Here is a 12,464-nt window from a genome sequence, read left to right on the forward strand (position 1 = left end):
GAAAAATGTTCTACTTTTAAATCTTTCTGCTGTAAATGAATTATATATCTTTACATTTTTAAATAAATTCCAATTTGCACATCTGCACTTGAATAATTAACTCTTTATCTAATTCTTTAACTCATAAAGAATAAAGAAAGGAAACTGAATTTTCATACACAGATTTTTATTTTGCCTTATTTGAATTTTTTTGTAGCAGGACACAGCCGCAGTTCTTTTAACATCCTGTTTTTTGTTCTTCTTGTTGTTGTTTTTTGTGGGTACATTCTTTACTTTTTTGATCAAAAAAAAAAACAAAAAACCCTGGGGGGCACAAACTTTTGCCTTCAGCTGTAAAGCTGCTGAAATAAATCCTGTTCTTGTCTATTTGGACTCGTCTGTATGGTTTTTCCACATTTAATTAGTAACACCTACATACACCCTGTAGACGAGCCTCTGAATCAGCACTCACACACACACACACACACACACACACACACACACACACACGCACACACACACACACACACACAGTGTTGTGTAACTACACACAATATTAACATTACGTAAATCTTGATTCGTTTTCATGCATGCAGTAATCTGAATAGGATGAAAAGAAATCCTCCTGTTATATAATTTATATAATTTTATGTAGAAAATGTCAGTATTTATAGATTTAGTGTCTATACGTTGAAATTGTGTTTATCCTTTAGTTTATATGCTGAAATAGTTCCAGGTCGAGATCTGTCTTGGTACCAAATGGAACCTGTCTATTTGTAGATTTACTGTTTCTTGCTCTGTGTGTGTGTGCGTGTGTGTGTGTGCGTGTGTGTGTGTGTGCGTGTGTGTGTGTGTGCGTGTGTGTGTGTGTGTGTGTGTGAGAGAGGGGGGGGGGCCTTTAGGAGAACGAGTGTGAGTTTGTTCTTTGCTGCCCTCCAGTGGCCATACAGGTGTATTACACACTGATTTTTTTTTCTGTGTGTGTGTGTGTGTGTGTGTGTGTGTGTGTGTGTGTGTGTGTGTGTGTGTGTGTGTGTGCTAGATAAGGGCTATGGAGAGGCGGATTTTCAGGCCTGGTCATCAGACAGCGATGACGAGGTGATGGGTCAGTATCAGGAGGCCATGACGCGCTCGCGGGGTCTCCGAGGCCGCTGCTCAGGGGCTGGAGCCCCTCATCATAAAGGCTTCAGCTGGGAGACGCAGCACAAATACTGCCCCCTGTCTGCCGAGTACGACGGGTACAGCAGCGAGGCTTCTGCTGAGGACGGTGAGGAAAAAGTGTGTGTGTCTGTGTCTGTGTGTGTGTGTGTGTGTGTGTGTGTGTGTGTGTGTGTGTTTTGAGGATAGAACAGACTCATAGAACAGACACACACGTCATTATTTCTCATTTTTCTCGGTAAATGACTCAGAACTTCACTGAGATAGTGTGTGTGTGTGTGTGTCACTAAAAGCTGGTTTTAATAAAGAGTTGATGTGTTGATGGTTTGCAGCTGGCTGAAGTCAGAGTGCAGTGGGTTTAGTTCACACACACACACACACACACACACACACACACACACACACAGGGTGTGGTGTTTTCTTCCCCAGCTGTTTTTCATTCTCTCTCTCTCTCTCTCTCTCTCTCTCTCTCTCTCTCTCTCTCTTACTGTGTTTCATAGTGAGCTAATGTGACTGTGTGTGTGTGTGTGTGTGTGTGTGAACTAAACCCACTGCTCTCTAACATCAGCCAACCAACACACACACACACACACACACACACACACACTGTGGTTCACTTTTCTACATTTTCATACTTTTTGACTACCTTTGTTGCCATGGGGATTTTAGGAAGTCACACACACTGTCTGTCACTCACTCTTAAGAAATGGGCTTTAAAGCAATGTACACACACACACACGCACGCACACACACACACACACTGTCAGGTGTGTGTATGACCGTGGGTAACTGCCACTGCTGACACTAAGAGAGAGAGAGAGAGAGAGAGAGAGAGAGAGAGTGTGAGGAAGAAGCTAAAATAGAAAATAAATAAACGACAGAAAAGGGAAAAGAGTGAAAGTGGAGGAAAATTAAGAAGAAGAACGAATAAAGGAGAAGAGAAGAAGAGGAAGTAAGACCAGATAACATTTAACTTATGATGTATGTTTCCATGGCAACGACTATTTTTCTTTTACCAGGTCATAAGTGTTCTCATGGACGCCGCTGTGTGAGAAAAAAAGAAAGAAAAGTGGTCAAAATAGTAGCGATGAAAGTAGTTAGAAACAAAAAAGGGAAGAAATGAGGAGAGAAGATAAACGAAATAAAGAAAAGGAGGAGAGAGAGAGAGGACAGGACACAAAAAATGCAAAAAGAAAGAAGAGAAAAAAGTTGCTGGCATTTAAACCATAATTTACTCTCTATCTCTCGTTCTATCTCTCTCTCACGCTCTCTCTATCTCGCTCTCTCACTCTCACGCTCTCTCTTTCTGGCTTACTCTTTCTCACGCTCTGTCTATCTCGCTCTCTGTCTCACTCTCTGTCTCACTCTCTCTATCCCTCACACCCTCTCTGTCTCACTCTCTGTCTCACTCTCTCTGTTGCTCTTTCTCTCTCACGCTCACTCTATCTCTCATGCCCTCTCTGTCTCACTCTCTCTGTTGCTCTCTCTCTCTCGCTCTCTGTCTCGTTCTCTCCCTTTCGGTCTCTCTCTCTCGCTCGCTCGCTCGCTCGCTCTCTGTCTCACTCTCTCTGTTGCTCTCTCTCTCTCGCTCTCTGTCTCGCTCTCTCTCGCTCGCTCTATCTCACTCTCTCTATCTTGCTCTGTCTCGCTCTCTCTCTCTCGCTCGCTCGCTCTCTGTCTCACTCTCTCTGTTGCTCTCTCTATCTCGCTCTCTGTCTCGCTCTCTCTCGCTCGCTCTATCTCACTCTCTCTATCTTGCTCTCTGTCTCACTCTTTCTCTCACTCTCTGTCTTGCTCTGTCTCTTTCTCTCTCTCTCTCTCGCTCTCTGTCTCACTCTTTCTCTCTAGCGCTCTCTCTCTCTGTTGCTCTATGTCACTCTGTCTTGCGCTCTATTTCTCTGACACTCTCTCTCTCTCTCTCCATCCGTCCTTCAGTGAACTGTATTCAGAGGATGAGGTTGACTCCGCCCCTTGACGAGCTCCAGCCGCCTCCCTATCAGGACGAAGACGGCTCGACCTCTGACCTCGCCGACACCAAGAGCGAAGCGCACGACCCCGAGAGCTTCAGCAACGCCAAGGGCCTGGAGGAGGACGTCCCGAGTGACAGCACAGCTGTGCTCAGCCCCGAGGTGTGTGTGTGTGTATGTGTGTGTGTGTGTGTGTGTATGTGTGTGTGTGTGTGTGTGTGTGTGTGTGTGTGTGTGTGTGTGTGTGTGTGTTTGTGTGTGTCAGTCAGATGCTCCTAACACACTCCCTTTAATTACTGTTGTCTCTCGACTAAAAGGTTAATTACATAATCACAAGTTGTCCTCTGTTTTCTACTCTTTCTTTCTCTCTCTCTTTATCTCTCTCTCTGTCTATCTTGTTCTCTTGATCCATTTTGCATCCCTTTGTTTACATCTCTCTCCCTCTCTCGTCTTTCTCTGTACTCTATTTCTCTCTCCTTCAATTTCTCCTTCTCTCTTTTCTCTTTCTCCATTTCTCTCATTCTCATTTGTCCTCATTTCACCATTCTTTTTTTCTTTCTCTCTCATTCTCTCATTTTCTCTTCATATCTCACACTCTCGCCATTTCTTTTTCTCTCCATTTCCCCCCCTTGTGTCATTTATTTTTCTCTGTATTTCATTTTCTCTCTACATTTCTCTGCTTTCTTATTTTGTGTCATTTTTTCTTCGTCACTCCACCTCTCCACCTCTCTCTCTCTCTCTCTCTCTTTGTGTAGGATCTGTCTGTCCGTGGTTCCTCTTCTCCTCTCCTGAAGCTTTACTCTCCCGACTCGCCCTTCTCTCCGTTCGGGACGCTGCACATCCTCTTCGACTACGATTTGCACCAGCGCTGCCTCTCAGTCACCGTAACCGCGGTAACCGACCTCCCATCGCCGCGACGATCACCCGGCATCGCCTGGCAGCTCCACCTGGTGCTGCTCCCCGCCAAAAAGCAGCGTGCCAAGACGGCCGTGGCCAGGGGGCGGAGCCTCAGCGAGACGTTCCGCTTCAGCCACGTCCAGTCGGAGAGCATCGGGAACTACGGCGTGCGGTTTCGTCTCTACAGCATCAGCAAGATCAAGAAGGAGAAGAAGATGCTGGGAGAGAAAGTGTTCTACCTCACCAAACTCAACCTGCAGGGCAAAATGGCCATCCCTTTGCCTCTGGAACCCTGCTGCAGCACCACAGTGAGTGCAGGACGCAGGACAGGACGCAGGACGCAGGACAGGACAGAGGACAGGACACAGGCCATAGATGGACTGATGGATGGATTAATGGAGAGATGGGTGGTGGATGGATGTATGGAGAGATGGATGGATGATGGATGGATGGATCAAAGAGTGGACGGATGGATGATGGAGAGACAATTGGATAGATGGATTGATGGATGGATGGATTAATGAGTGGATGTATTGCTAGATGGATGGATGATGGAGAGAGGGGTGGTAGATGGATGGATGGAATTATTGATGGATGATGGAGAGACAGGTGGTGGGTGGATGGATGGATGGATGGATCATAGAGAGACAGGTGGTGGATGGATGGATGGATGGATGGATCTATGAGTGGATGGATTGCTAGATGGATAGATAATGGACAAACAGGTGGATGGTAGATCAGTGAGTGGATGGATGATGGACAGACAGGTGGTGGATGGGTGGATGGAAGGATGGATCAATGAGTGGATGGATTGCTAGATGGATAGATGATGGAGAGACAGGTGGGTGGGTGGATAGATGATGGACAGACAGGTGGTGGATGGGTGGATAGATGGATGGATGGAAGGATGGATCAATGAGTGGATGGATTGCTAGATGGATGGATGATGGAGAGACAGGTGGATGGTAGATCAGTGAGTGGATGGATGATGGACAGACAGGTGGTGGATGGGTGGATAGATGGATGGATGGAAGGATGGATGGAAGGATGGATCAATGAGTGGATGGATTGCTAGATGGATAGATGATGGAGAGACAGGTGGGTGGGTGGATGAATGATGGACAGACAGGTGGTGGATGAGTGGATAGATGGATGGATGGAAGGATGGATTAATGAGTGGATGGATTGCTAGACGGATGGATGATGGAGAGACAGGTGGATGGTAGATCAGTGAGTGGATGGATGATGGACAGACAGGTGGTGGATGGAAGGATGGATGGAAGGATGGATCAATGAGTGGATGGATTGCTTGATGGATGGATGATGGAGAGACAGGTGGATGGATAGATCAGTGAGTGGATGGATGGATGGATGGATGAACAGATGAACTGATGGATGAATGGATACCTGGAAGAGAAAGTGTGCCACTTCCTCAAACCCAGTTTTCAGGTCGTCTCTGTCCTACTGTTCTCTACCGAAGGCACAGTGCATTATGGGTATTGTTAGAATACTATGGGCATTGTGTGCATTATATAGTACACTATAAAGTGAACAGGGTGTGATTTAGGACACGATAAAATTATTGATAAAATAAATAACAGTTTATGGTAAACACATTGGCTCAGTGGATGGACTGATGTATGTGTGTGTGTGTTTCAGGCCAGCGAGTCTCAGACGAGTGTGTCTGCTGCCTCGTGCAGTGAGACAGCGTCTACGTTCCAGTCCACAGGTCAAAGGTCATCGCCTGAGATACTGCTAGGACTTGTTTACAATGCCACCACGGGCCGCCTCTCTGTCGAGGTCATCAAGGGGTGTCACTTCAAAAACGTGGCCACCAACAAACCGCCCAGTAAATACACACACACACACACACACACACACACACACACACCTTCGAAAGTGACGTTCAGTGTGTAAAAGTCATTATGTCATGTTTATGAAGTGGTTATTCCTCTCCTATTCAGTGCCCTTTGTTTCCGAAGTGTTGTGCTCCACTTTATGATCACGTGCTGATGCTAACTCTAATGCTAACCTTATGTGATGTCATTTAACCTTTAACCTGTTAACCTGTATCTCTCTTCTCCCTCTGTTTCCGTCCAAATGTTTCGCAAAACACCTGAGAAGCACATGGGCCACGTCCCAACTCGCATGCTACTGTACTAAATAGTGTACATGCTATTCTGTATCTCGTATCTTTTTGTGTGTTTTTTCCTCTGTTTTTTTTCCTCTCTGGTTATTAACACTTTCCTCCCTCTCCCTCTCTCTCTCTCTCTCTCTCTCTCTCTGTCACTGTCCCCAATCCTCTGACTACCCAACCCCCCCCCCCGTTCCTTGTCAGATGGACTGTTCTGTTGTCTAAAGCACTTGATAGGTGGGCAGGTTTATATAATCCGAGGTGAGTCTTCCCCTTGCTCACTCGTTCCCTAGCTGTCCATGTGGAACGTCTGCATGTTTGGGTTTTTTTTTTGCTTAGTCGTCTCATGTCTGAGTGCACCACCAAGAGCGGATGTGTTTTAGTACTTAAAATTCGAGACATAGTGTACGAATGTGTGATTTGTGATTCGGGACACAGCCGGGGTTCACTGATGTTGTCTGTAAATGGCTGATATCTGATATCGACTCCACATGTTGTCCGGCGTTATGCTCCTTTCTGCTTTCAGTTAGTAAGACCTCAATGTACTGGACTTAGAGTTGGGTGCAAAAGTTTGTACACCCCCCTACAGGACAAAGCTGAGGCGGAAATTTATTTAGGGAATTTTTTTATTTATACCCAAACAAGAATCATGACAAGTAACACAAATGCTCAAATAGTGTAATTTAGGATATTAAATTCAATTTTTAACCTCTTGGATTTGTATATTAATTCTAAAACCAAGTACCGGTCCCCTTTTTTGTTTTTTTGTTTTTTTCTCTCTCTCCCCTCCACCCTGAAATCAAACTTTTGCACTCAGCTGTATATTAGCGTTTGAGATAAATAACTGAGTCTTGGTAGAGAACTCAGACACGAGGACAAGCATCACTCGTATAGATGTATGTGTGTGTATGTGTGTGTGTGCGTGTGTGTGTGTGCATGCCATCTATATCTATTAGATGATAGTGAATTTGTGATACATGTGTTACACCACAGCGCTGATGAATTCTGGATTGTGATTGGTCAGAAGGTGAGATTACTTTTCTATAACAGCAGCTCTGACAGTAGTGCAGCTGTAAATCACAGGCATATATTAATGCGCTCGTTCTAGTACGTTATAGTTTCTATAGTAACAGCTCGTTCACAGGACTTCTAATGCGGATGCTCCACATAAAAAAAAAGCGTAATCACTGATTTCTGTAAATATAACATTTATGGAAGGAGTCTCCAGTGTCAGCGCTTTGTATCAGTCAAAGGTAAAGCTGTAACTTTAAGTTTTCCGACATCTTCAGGACAGAGGAGTTTACGCTTCTTTGCGGTTTCTCGGTAACACGACAAGCTGCAGGGTTTTTTTTGTCTTATTGACTTCAAGAGAGAGAAAAAAGAGAGGCTGATGAGAGAATGACTGTTGATAGCTGCTATAACATAAGCGAAAAAAGGAACTAAATTGTATTTTACAGTAACAACACATTCAATCGTGTTTTAAACCTTAATTAAAACCTAACGATATATGTTTGTGTAGTATCTGATGTAGTTTATAACATCAAAGAGAAGAATCAAGAATAACTAGCTAATATTCGAAAAATGAGTCTTGTTGTTAGATAGCGAGGTGTTAAATATTAACTCGAAGTAATGAGATACGACAAAATATCGACACTGAACGCATTAACATTTTACGTATCTCTCGTCCAGTTTAGCTACAATGTTAGCTAATCCCAGATATCGTGATTAAAATACGATGGACCGTTCTGTCGTGTTGGAGGTTTGAGCTCTTTATGTGCAGAGATGGGATTGTTTCCCAGTACAAAGCGCTTACGCATTTCCTCCGACCTCTTCACGGCCTTTTCAGGTCGTAACAATGGAGCTCTCAATAAAGCCAATCACTCAGTTTAATCGCCGCTCGGCTCTTTCACCTTCGTCAGCAGGAGGTCCATTAATGCAGCGCTGAAGCACTTAAGGTGTCAAAGTCGCTCCTTTTCCAGCACGTGCCAAATCAGTTCACTTCACCCGAGCCTTTATATCCAAGAAAGAGAAAGAAACAGATACAATTTCTCTTTTTTTAGCAAAGGGGAACAGAGAGAGGGAGAGGGAGGACCTGGCAGGCAGCTGCCACTGTGTGTGTGTGTGTGTGTGTGTGTGTGTGTGTGTGTGTGTGTGTGTGTGTGTGTGTGTGAATTCTATCTAAGTGTCTGTTCCTTTTATTTTCCTGTTTACACACAACAAAAGGAGAGCCTCCCACATCAGCTCTCATTGACGTGTTCAGGAAAAGCGTCTGAATCCTGATGACTCGAAGTGAATAAAATTGATAAGGCAGTAATCAGAGGCTTTTTCGCTGAAGCTGAAGGTGATAATAAGGAGATCGTTAATAAAGAGCGAGTGAAAGGAAACGCAGCCGAATGTGTGATGTTTAACTTTGCAGGCGTCTCTGTTTCTGTTTTAACCTGAATTTTACTTGCATGATCTTTGATGTGCATCTGTGGAGTTATTTTTGTGCAGCAGGGCTTTAAGACTCATAAGCAGTGAATAAACGAAGGATCGTGAGAAACGTGATGACGTTGTGCTTTAACCTGCACGTGTCCTGCGTGTCAAATTCGTTACCTCGAAATACGATCTGATTGGAAAGTTTGTCACGTCTGACCTCACGCCTTGGATCAGATCTGTAACATTAGATTATTTTAATTATAGTGTTGATAAAAAATACCTGTTGACATGATTAAAGTTTTCCGTAAATGGAACATTGATGGAAGGAGTCTTCAGTGTCAGCGCTTTGTAGCAGTCAGAGGGAAAGCTGTAAGTTTTCCAACATCTTCAGGACAGATGTTTACGCTTCTTTGCGGTTTCTTGGTCACATGACGAGCTGTGTTTTTTTTTGTCTTATTAACTTTGAGGAAAAAAAAGAGACTTAGTAGCTGCTATAACATAAGAGAGAAAAGGAAAAGAAAAAGATCTTGAATTGTATCAATAAACGGATAAAACATCTGACATGTTGTTCTTATAAATCTTATGAATACATAATTATTGTCAGATCGCTGTGGTATAAGAAGAATAAAACACATGGAGACATGCTGTTATAGGAAAATAATAAACTTCCTGGTGATAGCAGTAACTCTGCTTCCTGTTTTATTATTAATGAAATGTTATATAAACCTTTGCATTTACTCTGTTTAGAATTGCGTGTGAAATGTAATAATTGCCCTCCTCCTCTTTATAGACACGTACGTGAAGCTGACCCTGCTGAACTCCATGGGTCAGGAGATGTCCAAGTGTAAGACGTCCCTGTGCCGTGGCCAGCCGAACCCCACCTACAGGGAGACGTTCGTGTTCCAGGTGGCGCTGTTCCAGCTGTCGGAAGTCACGCTCATTCTCTCCGTCTACAACAAACGCAGCATCAAGCGCAAGGAGATGATCGGCTGGATCTCTCTAGGCCTGAACAGCTCTGGCGAGGACGAGCTCACGCACTGGACTCAGATGAAGGAGTCTAAAGGACAGCAGGTGTGTCGATGGCACAGTCTGCTCGAGTCTTAGGGAGCATCATGACCACCATGACGACGATGATGATGACGATGATGTAAAAAAAAAAAAAGTGACAAAATCAAGAAGGGGAGAAAAAGAGCAAGGCATTACGGGAAATAAATCCTGAGAATGCAAGGATGATGAAGAAAGAAGTGAAGAAACGAAAACTCGCAAAGCAGGGCATTATGGGAAATATCTCAGCGTATCAGTAGAGAGCAGGTGCGACATCGGCCCCGCCTCTTTACATCGCAGGAATGTGAGGATGATGAGGATGAGGAAGGTGGAAAGTCAAGAAAAAACAAGGAGCAAGTGAAAGAGTGAAACAATTTCCGGAGCCACGATGATATGATGAGGGAAATATGGAGGCCTCGGCTCACCTGAACAGTGTATTATGGGAAATATCTGTGTGTCGATAGGAATGTGATGATGAAGAAAGGAGCAAGGAAAGATAAAATACGTCAAGCGGGAAAAAAAAAATTTGATCCATGCTGATGATGATGAGGAGGAGCAGAAGAGGAAGAAGGAAACCACCAGAGCAGTGCATTATGGGAAACGGTCAAGGGTCCGAAGCCATTCCGTTGCCTTGAACGTTTTAGGAATTCAGTCAGATTTGAGCAAAACAACTCTTAACCCGCAGTGCATTATGGGAACGATTGAAAAAAATGCTAACCTTTAATGGAGGAGATGGATTTCTGTTATTATTTATTGTTTATTTATTTATTATTATTATTATTATTTCCTGTTTATTATTCATGTGTTTGGTTTGAAACGGTTCCGATTGAGCAGAGAACGAGAGACGGAACAGAGACAGTGGATCAGTGACGGCGTTTACAAGCCAGAGGTCCAATCACAGTTTTAAAATGAACAACCCCAAATATTCTGGTCCAAACCCTGCCCCGCTTAGCCCCGCCCACACGATCATTTTTCTGTAGTCTGACATTATTGCCCCATTTTACCCCTTGAGCCAGAGCCAGCGCTGATTTGGTTCTACGTTTTTGTCAGTTTGAGAACCTTCAGAAGTGAGCGCCCCCTAGAACGCAGAAATACTATAACAGCGAGTGTCACAGCCTCTCTCTTTACAGGTTCACAGCCTCTCTCTTCGCAGGTTCACAGCCTCTCTCGTCACAGGTTCACAGCCTCTCTATTTACAGGTTCACAGCCTCTCTCTACACAGGTTCACAGCCTCTCTGTCCACAGGTTCACAGCCTCTCTCTTCACAGGTTCACAGCCTCTCTCTTCACAGCACTAGTGAGGGTTTCTGTATCGTTTACGTAAATTTAGTAACGGCGAATTAAATGCTTTCTCCTTCATGAAACCCTCGTCTGATTGGTTAAACATAGCGGAAGCACTCATTTGCATAAATTCGAGCCTCTCTGAGCTTTTAACCAGCTGGGCAGAATTTACAGCAAGGCCGATTTCATCAGTTTAGCATCCAGTCCTCCATCATCCACAGCATCATAAATTATGATTAGCGTTGCTCACACAGTTAGTTAGCATTAACGATGTTTGTCGCAAACATGTTTGTAGAGCAAAAATTTCTGAAACTTAATTTTAAAAGAATCAGTCAGGGCGTGTTTAAAAAGAAATCACGAGCCTACACTTACTAACAAAATAGAAATGTTTAAAAAGCAACTCACAAAAAAAACTGGTCAACTAGTCAGATTTCTAGCTTAGCATTCTTGCTAGTTAGTGCTTTCCCAGTTACGAACGACACAAACAAGCAGGTTAAAGACATGACACTGAGTTTTAATGACTGCGATCTCCAGTTTCCTGTATTTTCGGTTTAGACTGAAAAAGAATTAGTTCTCTAATTTTAAATATGACCAAGAACAAGCTAAGTTTAAGAACTTGCCAACTAGCTAGCTTATTTCATCTTTATCAACAATGCCGATGTTTGTCACTGAAACTAAAACGTAAACCAGTTTTCCTCAGCCATCTTTTTTCCAAAAGTCTCAGTCTTGTGATAAAATGCTGGTCACTGATTGGTCGCAAGAGGGCTCTGTGATACCAGTCTTCCTAGATACAAAAAGTTTTCGTGATTAGCATGATAGCACGTAACTATGTATACATCACACCATTTACTGTTTTTTTTCCTTGAGCAAAGGTGGTTTAACTTCATGATTGTTATGTACTGTAAATGCTTTAAAGAATTTTTTCGTATCTATTTTTCTACCAATCTTTAAGAATACGAAGCTACGAAGCTCTGTGAGCGAACCTGAGTTGTAGACACGGGGTCTACTTTTGCAAGATTTTGCAGGTTTCAGTAGTTTTGCTTTATTGTGCGTCATCATTAGTTTAGGATTAACGAATTATTGAAATATTTATTTTCCTAATTTGCAATTTACATGCATCCCGTTTTAATGAATGGAGTTAAAAGATGGGAAAGAAAACAGAGTGTAAGGTGGAGTGAGTGTGTGTGTGTGTGTGTGTGTGTGTGTGTGTATGTGCGTGTCCAAGTATTCTGCTGCCTCTGTACGTTTTGTGCTGTGAGCTTCGCTGACATCAGCATCTCTGGAAAAGATTAATGACGTTCTTGTGTTTTGTTTAAAAAAAAAAAGAAATATTGCTGCAGATCTCTGATGAAACAAGCACATTTTTCTGCAAATGCCACAAAAACACACCTTGTGAAAGAGACTCAGGCGCACACACACTCACACACACACACACACACACACACATACACTCACACTACGTACGTGTCTCCTAAAAAAAAGTGACCAGTCGACCATTGTGACATCATTTTTCAGATTTGCATCTTGCTTCACAGTCTAGCATTCTGTTGTTAATCTAACAGGATTTGGAGCTAACACTAGCCAGCT

General features: G+C 43.4%; 1 protein-coding gene across 3 annotated transcripts in view; it reads left to right on the forward strand.

Annotated features, from left to right (window-relative positions):
• Window positions 1-12,244, forward strand: part of syt14a (synaptotagmin XIVa) — a 24,094-nt gene extending 11,850 nt beyond the window's left edge. The window contains exons 4-9 of one of the 3 annotated variants that reach the window (XM_034303160.2): window positions 1,022-1,246; window positions 3,073-3,266; window positions 3,860-4,309; window positions 5,661-5,850; window positions 6,340-6,396; window positions 9,344-12,244. In XM_034303160.2, coding sequence (XP_034159051.2) covers window positions 1,022-1,246; window positions 3,073-3,266; window positions 3,860-4,309; window positions 5,661-5,850; window positions 6,340-6,396; window positions 9,344-9,657 — 1,430 coding nt within the window. In that variant the 3' untranslated portion in view covers window positions 9,658-12,244. The remainder of the gene's footprint in view (window positions 1-1,021; window positions 1,247-3,072; window positions 3,267-3,859; window positions 4,310-5,660; window positions 5,851-6,339; window positions 6,397-9,343) is intronic. The other 2 variants (XM_034303161.2, XM_034303162.2) reach the window with 2 other exon arrangements.
• Window positions 12,245-12,464: the final 220 nt, after the last annotated feature.

The sequence above is a fragment of the Pangasianodon hypophthalmus genome, chromosome 3 (genome assembly GCF_027358585.1).
Source record: "Pangasianodon hypophthalmus isolate fPanHyp1 chromosome 3, fPanHyp1.pri, whole genome shotgun sequence".
NCBI classification, from domain to species: domain Eukaryota; kingdom Metazoa; phylum Chordata; class Actinopteri; order Siluriformes; family Pangasiidae; genus Pangasianodon; species Pangasianodon hypophthalmus.